General features: G+C 51.3%; 1 protein-coding gene across 20 annotated transcripts in view; it reads left to right on the forward strand.

The window, feature by feature from the left end:
• The window catches only part of KIF25 (kinesin family member 25), a 67,237-nt gene that overhangs the window by 47,532 nt on the left and 4,690 nt on the right, over positions 1 to 15,015 (forward strand). For 9 of the 20 annotated variants that reach the window (XM_026447750.1, XM_026447751.1, XM_023223567.2 and 6 more), the window contains 5 exons: positions 393 to 542; positions 6,504 to 6,680; positions 7,991 to 8,142; positions 9,914 to 10,096; positions 10,533 to 12,297. In XM_026447750.1, the coding sequence (XP_026303535.1) occupies positions 393 to 542; positions 6,504 to 6,680; positions 7,991 to 8,142; positions 9,914 to 10,096; positions 10,533 to 10,891 (1,021 nt within the window). In that variant the 3' untranslated portion in view covers positions 10,892 to 12,297. Of the gene's footprint in view, positions 1 to 392; positions 543 to 6,503; positions 6,681 to 7,990; positions 8,143 to 9,913; positions 10,097 to 10,532; positions 12,299 to 12,319; positions 12,585 to 12,606; positions 13,261 to 13,376; positions 13,514 to 15,015 lie in introns of those variants that run through there. The other 11 variants (XR_002733980.2, XR_002733983.2, XR_002733984.3 and 8 more) reach the window with 6 other exon arrangements.

The following is a 15,015-nucleotide window of genomic DNA, read 5'->3' on the forward strand; positions in this document are numbered from 1 at the left end:
AAAAAAAAAAAAAAAAAAAAAAAAAAAAAGGTAGTTACAGTGAAGGTGTGTGGATTTAGGAAGGCCTTGCTAAGGGCAGAATCCCTGTGTGAATGCTGAGCTGGAGAACGGGGAGCTGGAAATGCCCAGGAGAAACAGGGATAGGTGAACCCACGCTGTGTGTGTGTCAGTGCAAATACCATTTAATCCAATATCGTACAACAAGATAGCAATCAGGATGGATTATGCAAAAAAAATAGTTGTGGTTAAATGAAAACGTAATTTATAAGAAATGGAGTAACGGGAATAGGGAATGAAATTTAGTTTCTCAGACAAGTGAAAATTTTTCCTGGAATCTTCTTGGCACCAGCCCTACGTGTGTTTTGCTGGACTGAATCTGCTCTGAATTTTAGGTACAATGTTTGTGTTATGGCGTATGGACAGACGGGCAGCGGGAAGAGCTATACCATGTTGGGACCCCATTCGGACGACGGCCCTGTGCTGCCGCTTGACCCACAGAGTGACTTAGGAATTATCCCTAGAGCAACTGAGGAGCTCTTCAGGTACCACTGATGGTGATGAGTGGGGCAGAGAAATACGGCAGGGAAGCCAGGCAGTCAGCACCTTAGTTATCACACAGCAAAAATTATTACCACTTGAAGAAGGTGGTCAAATCCCATAACCTCATCAGATACATTCAACACTACCAAGCGCTTCCATACTTCTGGGCATTATTGCTACCAATTCCTGTGATGAAATTATGTTCAGAGTCTATCATTAAGACAAAACTTTTTTGAGTCTTTAATTTTTTTAGAGACAAGGTCTTGCTTTGTCACCCAGACTGGAGTGCAGTGGTGCGATCTCGGCTCACTACAACCTCTGCCTCCTGGGTTCAAGCGATTCTCCCTCCTCAGCCTCCCCAGTAGCTGGGATCACAGGTGTGCCCCACCATGCCCAGCTAATTTTTGTATTTTTAGTAGAGATGGGGTTTCGTCATGTTGGCCATGCTGGTCTCAAACTCCTGACCTTAGGTGATCCACTCGCCTCGGCCTCCCAAAGTGCTGGGATTATAGGCATGAGTCACCGTGCCTGGCTAAGACAAAACTTCTTGAAAGAGATCCCGAGTTAGAGGGTTCCTTAGGTAGGGGTGGAGGTGGGGGATGGTGGGGGATGGAGGTTTTCTGTCCTGGAATGGGAAACACAGAGGGAAACCTCCCATTCTTCCATCGCCCTTCCTCCTGCCGCCATCAGGAGTGTATGCATCCGCTTCTCTTCAGGAGTCCAGCCAACATGGCCTGTGAAGATGTTCCCGACCCTTTAGCACATTCTCGAAAGAGACCCACTGCCCGTGTCATGATTTCACCAACAAAATTAGTCCTAGAAAAAAAAATAGTAAAAAGTCGTTTCAGCAGCTGGGTGCGGTGGCTCACACCTGTATTCCCAGTGTGTCCAGAATTGGTGGGTTCTTGGTCTCGCTGACTTCAAGAAGGAAGCCGTGGACCCTCGTGGTGTTACAGTTCTTAAAGATGGTATGTCCAGAGTTTGTTCCTTCAGATGTGTCTGCAGTTTCTTCCTTCTGGTGGGTTCGTGGTCTTGCTGTCAGGAGTGAAGCTGCAGACCTTCACGGTGGGTGTTACAGCTCTTAAAGGCAGCGCATCTGGAGTTGTTTGTTCTTACCGGTGGGTTCGTGGTCTCACTGGCTTCAGGAGTGAAACTGCAGACCTTCCCGGTGAGTGTTACAGCTCATAAAGGCAGAATGGACCCAAAGAGTGAGCAGCAACAAGATTTATTATAAAGAGCAAAAGAACAAAGCTTGCACAGTGTGGAAGGGGACCCGAGTGGGTTGCCACTACTGGCTCCAGCAGCCTGCTTTTATTCCCTTATCTGACCCCACCCACATCCTGCTGATTGGTCCATTTTACAGAGAACTGATGGGTCCATTTTGACAGAGTGCTGATTGGTGCGTTTACAATCCTGTAGCTAGACACAGAGTGCTGATTGGTGCATTTACAATCCTGTAGCTAGACACAGAGTGCTAGACAAAAAAGTTCTCAAAGTCCCCACTAGGTTAGCTAGATACAGAGTACTGATTCGTGTATTTACAAACCTTGAGCTAGATACAGAGTACTGATTGGTGTATTTACAAGCCCTAAGCTAGACACAGAGTACTGATTGGTGTATTTACAAGCCCTAAGCTAGACACAGGGTGCTGATTGGTGCATTTACAATCCTTTAGCTAGACACAGAATGCTAGACAGAAAAGTTCTCCAAGTCTGCACTAGGTTAGCTAAATACAGAGTACCGCCAAGCAGTGAGACTATCGCCTATGGCCACGTGGCAACCCGCTCAGGTCCCTTTCCACACTGTGGAAGCTTTATTCTTTTGTTCTTTACAATATATCTTGCTGCTGCTCACTGTTTGTGTCCACGCTGCCTTTATGAGCTGTCACACTCACCGCGAAGGTCTGCAGCTTCACTCCTGAAGCCAGTGAGACCACGCACCCACCAGAAGGAAGAAATGCCAAACATGTCCGAACTGTCAGAAGGAACAAACTCCAGACACACCATCTTTAAGAACTGTAACACTCACCGCTAGGGTCCGCAGCTTCATTTTTTAAGTCAGTGAGACCAAGAACCCACCAATTCCGGACACACCAGCACTTTGGGAGGCCGAGGCAGGGGGATCACGAGGTCAGGAGTTTGAGCTTACATGGGTGGTGTATGTCATTAAATATTCGACCAGTCATTTTTCCTTCTGCTAAGCAAACTCTTTAAGTTCCAGAAACAAAGGTTCAGGCAAGAGCACTGGGGAACTGAGGTAGAAAGCGGGAGAGAATGGTGGGGGTTTCCAGACCGCCCTCCCAACAGATGAGCTCCTTCTCACCTGTGAGAGGGGACACCCTGGTGGAAGGAGGCGATGTGGCCAGGCAGCACGTCCGGGAGGTGGGCTTGCTAGTGTTCCCAGCCTGAGCTGTGTGCTTGCTTCCAAGGCCATTTCCACCCTCAGCTGGGCTTAGAGAGGCAGGATGCACAGCCAGTGAGAGCAGGTGTCATACATTCCAGGGCTGCATTTCCCTTTGGCTCTGGAATTTACCTACTGAAGCATATCCAAGATGGCAAAGGGCTGCAGAGGGGGCGGGAGCGGCGCTGCGGGGGGTGGGGTTGGGGGGGGGGAGCGGGAGCAGCGCTGCCGGGGCGGGAACTGCACTGAGGGAGCGCTGGGAAGGGCTGTTCGCTGCCTAAAAATGTTGGGGAAGATCCATCAGGACAATGGCCAGTCGGCTGGGCCTCTCCAGAAACCGAATGATCAGTGTTACCAATGGGCTCATCGCATTACTGGCAAGCGTTTCAGTCACCTCCTTTCCAAAATGGTTTTTGCGTTTTGCTGTTCTGAGTCTCGGGTGCTGTGCGTCTCCCTCCAGGGCACAGTGATTTGCGGCACTGGAATCCCTCAGTCTGAGTCTCCGAATCTCTGCTCTTCCAAGTGAGTGGCCCCGGGCAAGGCCCTACTCTCCCTATACCTCACTTTCCTCGTTTGCAGAAACGAGGATCCGAGCAGACACGAACGGTGTCCTCCCTCACCACATCCACACCTAGAGAGGGGTGCGCTGCGCCAGGGCTGGGGGTGAGCTTGGGTGTTCATGACTCAAGTTGCAAACGGCCCTCTGCCCAAAATGATACACAACCACAGTGACGTCAGTGCTGACGTCAGAGATAGTTTACAGGAACCCTTGACCCTGAAAACCACTACTCTTAGATTGCTGAAGGCACCGGAGAGGCCATTTCCTGTTGTTTTAAAGTAAATATAATGCTACTGCCTGGATTCCTTGGCTCTGCACGCCCCTCCCCTTCCTTCTAAACCTGGTAGTTGACACCGCCTCCTTCCCGACTGGTCTCCACTGTCATCAACAGGAGTGTGTTACGTTTCTCTACCTGCTAGGCACCGTCAGAGGCACAAGGGATCCAAAAATGCATGTGATCAATTTTCTGCTTTTAAAAAGTCTAGAGTGGAAACGGGTGATTATGACCCAGTAGGAAATGGGCGGGAAAAGATGGCAGAGACAAAGCATGGCCCCGCCCCTCCCCGCCCCAGAGAGTCAGGGAAGCTGCATGCATTTGAATCACACCCATTCATCGCAGGACCTGGAGTCCTTTACCTGTGTGTCTCCTCAACACTTTGCTGCTTAAAGGCTAAGACTGAAGCTTGTGGTTTTCACCATTGTCCCTAGAATCTAGTCAACAGCCCAATAATTACTTGTGGGAAATCTCTCAAATTAACTCCTCGGTATTATGTAATTGAGAAATTTCTGATTTAGGTTTTGCGACACTCAAAGAACAAACTGTCACATAAAGGATGGGCCCAAGTGTGGAGGTTAAGTTTCTGGCTCTGTGGTGCATTTTTGCCTAACGTGTGGAGAGGAGGAGAATGTAAAAACTCTAGGCTGGGCACAGTGGCTCACACCTGTAATCCCATAACTTTGGGAGGCTTAGGCGGGTGGATCACCTGAGGCCAGGAGTTCGAGACCAGACTGGCCAACATGGTGAAACCCCATCTCTACTTAAAATACAAAAACTAGCCGGGCATGGTGGCGGGCACCTGTAATCTCAGCTACCCAGGAGGTTGAGGCAGGAGAATCAATTGAACCTGGGTGGCAGAGGTTGCAGTGAGCCAAGAATGTGCCACTGCATTTCAGCCTGGGTGACAGAGCAAGATTCTGTCTCAAAAAAATAAATAAGTATAAAGTAAAATGAAATCTGTAGCTAACTTCATTTTTCACTGTTGCACACACTCTTCTTAGAGTGTTCTCACCTAACCCCAGTGCTGAACCTATCTAATCCAAATCTTGATGCTTTGTCAATAATGATTTTTACCTTAAGAGTTTTACTTACTTTCTCTTTCATTTTAGTCTTCATCATTTTCTTTACTGTTTATCATTAGAAGACAAAACTCCTCTAGATCTGGATGAAAAACTCAGCCTGGCAGCGCCTGGGTGGGAAACATCGCGGCTGGATTTTACCTTGAGTACAGATAGCAAGCACCCTGTCACTCGGGGCTTCCTGCCCGGTTCTCAGAATAGCCTTAGGAACAAGAAAAGCACAGGCCGGGCGCGGTGGCTCAGCCTGTAATCCCAGCACTTTGGGAGGCCGAGACGGGCAGATCACGAGGTCAGGAGATCGAGACCATCCTGGCTAATACGGTGAAACCCCGTCTTTAATAGAAAATACAAAAAAAAAAAAAAAACAACTAGCCGGGCGAGGAGGCGGGCGCCTGTAGTCCCAGCTACTCGGGAGGCTGAGACAGGAGAATGGTGTGAACCTGGGAGGCGGAGCTAGCAGTGAGCTGAGATCCGGCCACTGCACTCCAGCCTGGGCGGCAGAGCGAGAAAACACAATGCTCACCATCGGATTGACATCACCTTGCACGTGGTAGAGAGGCAGCCACCTCCAGCAGACAGAAAGAGGCCTTTGTTATTTGGTGACAAGGTTGGAAGGGGAGTTTTGTCAGAGACAAACCAGAAAGCCAGAGGGAGGAGAGAGGAAGGGAGGGAATCCAGGGTTAGACTCAACCTTTTTCTTGTTGTGGGATTACAGTTTTCTCTCTCTCTCTCTGTAGTATCTTTATTTAAAAACATTCCTACAGTCAGCACATAGTTCTTTAAAACATGGAGCAAACTAAGATATGCAGCTGCTTTTGTTTTTTGAGACGGAGTCTCGCTTTGTCACCAGGCTGGAGTGCAGTGGCACGATCTCAGCTCACTGCAACCTGCACCTCCCAGGTTCAAGCGATTCTCCTGCCTCAGCCTCCCAAGTAGTTGGGACTACAGGCACCCACCACCACGCCCAGCTAAGTTTTGTATTTTTAGCAGAGATGGGGTTTCACCAGGTTGGCCATGATAGTCTCGATCTCTTGACTCATGATCCACCCACCTCGGCCTCCTGAAGTGCTGGGATTACAGGCGTGAGCCACCGCGCCCACCTGTGCAGCTGTTTTTTAAAGAGCCAGAGTTGGTTTGATGGGTCTTGCTTGCAGGAAAGTTGCAGTTGGAAGGCATAAGTGGAACTGGAATAAAGAACTCTGGACTCAAGCTTCCCTGAAGTGGAAAAGTTTTAAAATAAGCAAACCCCATCACTGGAGAAGTGCCAGAGACCCGAACATCCTTGCACCTTGCCTTGGGTGTCTGCGGTGATCGATCAGTGGGGTATGGCAATTTCTAGACCACAGCCATGTGATATTCAGGCTTCTTTGCCCTGTGTATTTAGAATCCTCAGTGTTCTGGTTGCAAAGCTGTTGGTTTAAATATAACTCTGATAAAATAACTGCTCCCAAGACACGGATTCACCCTACAACCTAAATGGCACACCCCCTTTCCCCGAGTGATCTTGGGGTGAGTAACGTGCAGCCCTCTGCTCGGACCCCTGCAGTCTTACTGAGCATCCTCTAGGGCGTCGGGAGCTGTGATTGGCTTACACTGAAAATCACTCTGTGAGACTTTCTGTAAGTTTCTCATGTGTGTTTTCCCGCAGGCTCATTTCGGAAAATCCCTCAAGAAGCCCAAAGGTTGAAGTCTCCATAGTGGAGGTTTACAATAATGACATTTTTGACCTTCTGGCCAAAGACACTGTTGCAGCAGTGTCGGGGGTCAAGCGTGAGGTGATGACAGCCAAGGATGGACGAACAGAGGTTGCGCTGCTGGCCTCTGAGTGAGTACTGCACCTGCCCTGTGCTGCTGGCCTCTGAGTGAGAACGGCACCTGCCCCGTGGTCAGGAGGCTGGACGTCTCTAAACAAGCTCCCCATGCCCAAGGATCCCAAGGAGAATCGGCTGTGGTGGCCCAATCAGTGCTCCTTGTCACTGAATGGTTCCTTGTGTGTTTTCATGCTTCGTATGTGTTGCACAACTGTCAATTTGCTGTAAGAATGATCTTTCTTTAAAGGTGGCTATGTCGGGATGATATATTTGTTAATTAGCTGGAATGGGTGATCATTTCACAATGTATTCACATATCAAAATATCAAGGTGTATACTTTAAACATATACCATTTTCATATGTTATTAATATCTTAAAGCTGTTCTAGATAAAAGTAAAATATTTTTACAATCAAAATTAAAATAAACAAATAAACATAGCTTTGAAAAAATCTTCATAAGAGCACCTTGGACGGGCGCCATCCCATCTCACAGATGAGGAAGCAGGCTTGCAGAGGTGAAAGAACTTGCCCACCCCACTCAGGCTAGGAGAGATGAACTTATCCACATTTGTAAATATCAGTATTTCATAGAATACATAATGAATCCTCTTGTAAAAGTGAGGATCCCCCATATTAAGTATTTTCCTCAAAGTTCCCTATTTTCAAATCCACATGCATGTGCTGGGTTTGCCCCAGTGGGGGTGCAGCTGGGAGGTGACAGAGGGAACCCTCCCCACGAGTGAGGGCCCGGAGAGGCTGCCCATCCTGGGCCCCGGAGGCAGCAAGGGAAGGGCCCGCCAGCCACGCCGAATATTTCAGAGAGCTGAAGGAAATCATCCATGCAACCCTGATACGGTCACACAAAGTCACCTGAAATGTGAGCCTTTGACTGACAGCTGTGATGGAAATGTTATCTCCTGCTGATTAAGAGCTCTGATTAGCAGTCATGTCTCATCCACTAACATGGGGAAGTGGGTTAAACCTTTATTTCATAAATCAGATTTGATACACAAAATACTTTTAAAACATGGTCCCTGGAGGCTCTAATAAATAAAGGAATAGTTGATGTTGAAAAGGTTAGCAACCTCTGATTTTGTTCGGAAGCAGTCCATTATTTCAGGGTTAGCGATTAGAGATGCTATAGGTTGGTTAGGCCTCGAAAGGAAAAAGTTTGCTTTACCATGTTTTGTTGTGCCCAGGACTGGCTTTAGTCCCCCATTGGCATGTGTGGCTCATGTGAGAGGAGCCGAGGAGGCTTGGAAGTCGCCTTGGGTAAGGGGGGCCGCCCGCGCTGTGTTCCCCACTGCTTGCCTTGTCTGTAGGGCTGTCAACAGCGCCTCAAAACTGATGGAGCTCGTTCGTGGAGGTCTGCAGCTCAGAGCAAAGCACCCCACCCTAGTGCATGCGGATTCCTCCAGGTCCCACCTGATAATTACGGTGACTCTGACAACAGCCGCCTGCTCTGATAGTACTGGTAAGTCACCATTTGTGCTTGGTCAGTGGCAAGTAATAGAAAAACCCAGTTAAGGAGAAAAAAAAAAAAATCAGGCTGGGCGTAGTGGCTCACGCCTGTAATTCCAGCACTTTGGGAGACTGAGGTGGGTGGATCACCTGAGGTCAAGAGTTCGAGACCAGCCTGGCCAACATGGTGAAACCCTGTCTCTACTAAAAATACAAAAATTAGCTGAGCATGGTGGTACACACCTGTAATCCCAGTGACTCAGGAGGCTGAGGCAGGAGAATCACTTGAACCCAGGAGGCAGAGGTTGCAGTGAGCCGAGATTGTGCCATTGCACTCCAGCCTGGGCAACAGAGCAAAAACTCTGTCAAAAAAAGAAGAAGAAGAAAAATCAGCGTGCCTGCAGTATCCAAGGCCTTTCATGGGACCCAGCATGGGAATACCAGCCACACTTTTTCACTATCTGCATCCCAAACTGAAAAGGCCACTGGGATCACAGGCTGAGAAGAAAAAGTGAGAATGGGAGGGAGGAAAACACTCTGCTAAATAAAATATAATGCAGAGAGAAAAGCAGGGCACAATACATTTTGGAGTACATGCATTTGTCATGGAAGAAACAATGAGTGTAGTTTCAGTTTAAAACCAAAATTACAAACTATGCAGTAGATAAAATGATTCCAGTTACGTAATGTATCAGAAAGAACACAAAGGCCTGTGAAGCCTGGGCTGCAGCTCTCAAACCTGAGCTGCATCCAATCCCCTGCAGCGGGTTGTGGGAACAAATAGCAGACACCACCCATGCTTAGGTTCAGCAGGGCTGGGACTGGACCCCAAATGTGTGTTTCTGCAAGAGCACGGCTCCGGGGACCACACCTGGAGAGCCACGGGTCTGGGGCCGGAACATGAGACCGCAGTCCCATTGAAACCTGGTCTCAGTGGGTTGACACGGGAAAGGCCATTTCTCACTCGTATCGAGGGCCAGTGTGGCTGAACGTTCCCCATCCGTCTTGCTACCGTGGCACTTGAAACAAGTGACCTCCAAGGTTGCTCGGGCAACAGAAGGAGAGGTGACAGGGACGTGCTGACAGTAGCCCCTGGCAGCCCAGAGCAGGCCACAGCTGGGCACAGGGCCTTGTACCCGCAGGGGGCTGGCAAGGCACAGGTGCCTGATGTTTAGGGAGCACCAACAATCTCTACCAAAAACAGGGGAGGCATGGCTGCCCTTGGTGGTGGGAATAAGACTGGATTTCATGTCCTTAAAAAAAAATTGTATGTACTTTCTATGTTTTACACAGTGAGTAAATGTTATCTTGCTTTTTAAAAAACCCTAAGAAGTTTGTGTAGGAATAACACACTGCAAAGACATTTGCATTAAAATGAAGAGCCCTTTTGTTAGGATTTGTGTGGAAGATTATCAAACAGATTGTAGAATTTATTTCTAAAAGGGCTCATAGATTTTCTGAGTGGGATTTTAATTAACGTCATTATCAAGTCTTTCTAAGAAGCATTATTTGATTTCCTTTGGGCCAATGAGGCATTAGTTCAACGTTCCACAGTGAAGAAAGCTGCTTTCTAACTTGCTGTGTTTTCCCCCTGTGAAGCCACTATCCCCTGGACCTCTGCTGAAATCCCACTTCTTACTGGGTGGGAGGTGTGGGCGGGAGGGTGCAGTTCAGAAGCTTCTCAGCCGTGACCGAGGTGAAGCACAGCCTCATGGCTTCATGCAAATGTTTTCCTCCTGGATGGCTTCATGCAAATGTTTTCCTCCTCGTCGCTCCCCTTGCAGCAGACCAAGCCTGCAGTGCTACCCTCCCCAGGGAACAAACAGAGGCAGGAAGGGCAGGAAGGAGCCGCAGAACTTCTCAAGGGGCCTCAGCTCTACAGCCAGTTCCCGGGGACCCCGCAGGGCGTGCGGAGCATGTGCAGGCCCGGCTGCAGCTGGTGGACTTGGCGGGCAGCGAGTGCATTGGTGAGCAGGGGCAGGCATTTCCCTGGGGGGTAGACGCTGCAGAAGCCTATGATCTGATGGAGCTGGATGTACAGCCAGGCAGCCCGGGAAGCTCTGGGCGGGCCGGGCATTTCCCCCTCCACAGATGAGTTCCAAACCCCCATTACATTCTCAGGGATTGGTTCTCTTACCCCGGCAACCCGAGAGTCGTGTTCCTCACACTGGCCCTCTGGGAAGAGAAAACCTGAGTTCCCAGCAGGAGCTCACTTTGAGCTGTGAGCAGAGCCATGAAAGACTCTCGCTCTAATGCCTGTCCCTCGCTCTAATGCCTGTCCCGTCCATGGCCTCCCCTCTACCTGCCTGAAAGCCGCTCCTCCCAAGGAGCTGGTTTTGCTTTTCCTGCCTTCTTTCTTGGTGCAAATGGTGATGGTGCGTGGCGGTCCCTGTCCTGTCCCAGGTGTGTCCGGGGTGACCGGGTCGGCCCTGAGGGAGACAGCGTGCATCAACCGCAGCCTTGCGGCCCTGGCAGACGTCCTGGGGGCTTTGTCGGAGCACCGCGGCCACGTCCCATACCGGAATAGCAAGCTCACCCACCTCCTTCAGGACTGCCTCGGTAACTGTTTTCCCCCAAATCCCCCAGGATGGGGCACCACGTGCCCCAGGACACATGCACACACGTCCGGCCTGCACATCCTCGAGGGCCACCCATGTACCCCCTGCACCTCCTGTGCCCTCGCTGTGGCTAGCTGGCACTCCCACAGCACAGTGGTCATTCTCCTGCGCTGTCTCACCTCGGCCAGGTTGCTTGCTTGTTAGGTCTGTGTGTGACTTGCCTCCTGGTCGGGCTCAGTTTTTCTCAAGGGTGGCAGCCCTGGCCCCTGTCTTCACCAGGGGATCCACCAGTGCAGCTGAGGGCTCTCTAGGCTGTGTGTGGCGTGGGTCCCTTCAGCTGTATGGACCTGCTTAGGCTGTAAGTTCCTTGGGTCTTTTGGGCGCAGATGCCAGAAGCCTGGATGCAGCAGATTTAGCATCAGTGCCAGGTGGGGCACAGGTGGTCTCTGCAGAGTCATCCAGCTGTGGCTGGATCTGGGCTTTGCAGTTTGCAGGGAAGCTCAGTTAGTGCCGCCTCCCCCAATTCAGACTCCAGACCGGTTGAAAGGGAGGACCCAAGGAAGCTTTGCTGCTGCAGGGTGGCCTCTGCCAGGGCTGGGCTTCCTGACTGAGGGTGCAGGCAGAGTCCCCCAGAGGTGGCCCTGGGCCCTGTAGGCCCTGTCCTGAGAAATGGCCACCACAGGACAGCAGGGGCACGTGGCCACCACAGTGGGGGCTCGTCCTTCCTGGGAGGGTCACCCTGGGAGGTGGAGGGGCCGCTGGTGCTCGGGACTCGGGGAGGCCAGAATGTTCCAGACACTCTCCCTGTCTCTCATTGTGGGGTATTTCCCCCTCTCATGGCAAACTGGCTTCCTCCACACGGTGAATAACGGGGCTGTTCACAGAATCATATTTTTGGATTCTACCTCTAAGACAGAGACCACCTGGTACTCTTGGATTCCAAAGCTTGCAGCCCCATCCGAGAGACGGGGCAACCTAGGCTGGGTGCACAGCCCACCGTGATCTGAGGGGCGGCACCACAGGGCACACAGTGCCCGAGAGCCAGCGGTTCCCTCAGGGAGCCCCAGCCTTAGCCTCTGGGGTCTGCACTTTTCCTCCCCTTAGCTCTCCCTGCCTTCTCCGTTGGTTTTGGTTTCCATCTGTCCCGCTTAACCCTTGCTACGGGTCCTGAAGAAAAGGAAGAGACAGAATTTCCCCAGGAGGAGAAGTCCCGGGCACACAGCCCCTGCCCCAGTGCGGCCCGAGGGAGCCGCAGGGCCGTGAGCAGCAGGTGTGGGCATGAGGGAGCTCTGGAAAAAGCAGTCCCAGGGGGCCGAGCGCACCGCAGGTTCATGTGCAGACTCGCTGTAGGGCTGACTTCATGCCTCCCTCCCAATTCCCGGGACACAGGAGTGTGAGAAGGCCTGCAGCTTCCCCGGGTGAGGGGTGCTAGTGACCGGCTGCTGACCCTCCCGGACCCGGGCGAGGGGTGCTAGTGACCGGCTGCTCACCCCCCCAGACCCCGCATCCCAGGAGCCTGCCAGACGTGGCCACTCTCTGCAGCTGCCCCTCTCGGGCCCTGGTTGCCGGCACGTTGGCACTTCCAGATGCCACATTTCTTTCCGGCTTGCATGTTGTTTTTCTTTTTTAAAGGAGGTGACGCGAAGTTACTGGTGATTCTGTGCATTTCTCCCAGCCAGAGGCACCTGGCGCAGACATTGCAGGGCCTGGGTTTCGGGATCCGAGCTCGGCAAGTCCAGCGAGGCCCTGCCCGAAAGAGGCCGCCCAGCTCCCAGACGGAGGGGAAGAGGAGGCCAGATTGAACGCATTAATGAGTTTTTCTCCTAAAACTGTGTGTTTTGTCATTGCTTTATAATGCATATGTGCTTAGAAATAAACAGGTTTCATGTGGACTTGATAAACCTGGCTTTATTCCAAAGCACCCTCATGAATGTGGATGGGACCTCCAACTCCTGCCAGACCATCAGGCGGAACAGGCTTCACAGAGGAGCTCCTTGCAGAGCGGCGGCCACCAGGTGTCACAGCAGGCACTCGCTGTCCTCATCAGACTCTCCCCAGAGGCCACGCTGGGCCCCAAGGCCCTGCCCCGGGAAACTGGGGAGCCAGCAGGAACGGCCGTGGGCAGGAGGGCAGGGGCATCAGCGCCCCACAGTGGGAGCTCCTCCTTCCTGGTGGAGCTGGTCAGCCTGGGCCCACTGCAGACCCCACCTGTGAGCTCTGGGGAGGCGTGCTGAGCACGTACGGCCCCAGAGCCACCAGGCCTCACACAGAGCTGCCACCTCTGCCTCCTGGAGTTTGTGCTTTTCCTTTCACCCCGAGCTCTCTCTTCACCACTGTTTTTGGTTGTCCACCACACTCCGCATGAGGAGCTGTGTCAGGGAGGGAGGGGGCGTCTGGGGCCAGCCTCACACCTGTCCTCTGATTTGACACAAATGCGGCCCCCAGGATTCCCCACTGCAGACCCCTGGACCAGATGGACTCTGGTTTCCATGGTGCTCTGCCACCTTCCAGCTCTGCATCCCTGAATGGCTTGCTTGGCCTCTAAAGCCCGGCTTCCTCCTCTGCAAAGCCAGGTGAGACCAGAGGGTTGTGAGCCTTAAAGGGAGACAAGGAACAGCTCTGGAGACTGGCCTGTGACCTCCCATGCCATGGGGCTGGACTGGCACGTTTAAGCCCCACTCCACCACAGGTCTCCTCTCTGCCTCACAAGGGGATGGATGGTGAAGACAGCTGCCCGTCACATCCTCTGCTGGAAGGATGGCTGCTGGGGCGGCCCCCAGTTCCACTGGGCCCACAGTGACAGATGTGCCCTCTCGGACCCAGCAGGTACAAAAGCAGGGTACCAGGAGGAACGCATATTCAGAGGAATGTGGGGGGGTGGGGGCGGTCACAAGCATAGCCCAAGAATAACACTCCGTTTCCTATCAGCAATCATTTTGGCTCTGAAAATAGGCTGCAAAGCAGGTTTTGGAGAGGAGTCACAGCTGGTAGCTTTCAGATGGTTTCAACGCCAGGAAAATGTTTTTTTTACTCTATCCTGTTTATGCGAGAGGGAGGTAAAATGTCTTTTCTAGTCGTTAGCACAAACCAAGCAAACCTGTACCCATGTGCGGCTCAGGTGAGGAGCGTGAGCTGCAGTGGCCCTGACTCATGGCAGGCAGAAGGGTAGGAACCCCCTGCCTTCTAGGGAGCCCAGAGCAAGGGGTGGGGACAGGCAGGGAGCGTTCAGAGCCCAGTGTGCTAACGGCCTTTTCCTGTACTCCTTTTCCCAGGGCAGAGCATTCTGCCTCGCTGGGGATAGGGACCCGGCCTAGGCTGCCGGGGTCCAGTTTTTGGTCAGGGTGGCCAGGAGGGCAGGTGCACAGGGCATCATGCACTGAAGACAGAGATGCTGGGCTTCTCCCTGCCAGGAAAGGACTCAGCCAAATAGTGGGGCTGAAAGCAGAGGCATCTGCTTCAACTCATGGTTTTTAATATAATCAGGGAGAGTTGATAGACAGTAGATAGATAGAGAGATGGTAGATGATCAGTCAGTGAACAGATGACAGCTCTGTAGATCCATGGATGATAAACTGATCCGCAGATCAGATTTAATCTCGTGTATCAAAAATATGATCATCCCAACGTGTAGTCAATATGAAATCAATATAAAGACATTAATGAGATATTCTAGATTTTTTTGTCCACACTAAGTCTTCAGAATCGGCGTGTGTTTCCCACTGACTGACAGTGCCCCTCAGCACAGGCTGGCTGCCAGCTCGGGGGCCACAGGTGGGCAGCCCACCCAGCCCCGCACTGAACCCCGCAGACATGCCTCCATTTCGTAACACCACCTATTTTTAAGGATCCTTTGATTATCCTGAAGTGAAATTATACATGGATTATATAATCTAGCAGGGCACACATTTTTTTAAAAAAAGAATCAATATAATGATGTAACTATAATATAATGGAGAAATAGACCAGATGCGGTGGCTCACACCTGTAATCTCAGCACTTTGGGAGGCCGAGGCAGGAGGATCACTTGAGGTCAGGAGTTTGAGACCAGCCTGGCCCACATGGTGAAACACTGTCTCTACTAAAAATACAAAAATTAGCCAGGCGTGGTGACACCTGTAATCCCAGCTACTCAGGAGGCTGAGACGCGAGAATCGCTTGAACCTGGGAGGCAGAGGTTGCAGTGAGGTGAGATCATGCTGCTGCACTCCAGCCTGGGCGACAGAGCAAGACTCAGTCTCAAATAAATAAAATAAATAATAAAAATAAAAATATACTGGAGAAATAAAATGAATTTTTCTCTGTGTATGTAAACGTACGTGTATTTCTTT

Source organism: Piliocolobus tephrosceles, chromosome 5 (genome assembly GCF_002776525.5).
Source record: "Piliocolobus tephrosceles isolate RC106 chromosome 5, ASM277652v3, whole genome shotgun sequence".
Classification (NCBI taxonomy): domain Eukaryota; kingdom Metazoa; phylum Chordata; class Mammalia; order Primates; family Cercopithecidae; genus Piliocolobus; species Piliocolobus tephrosceles.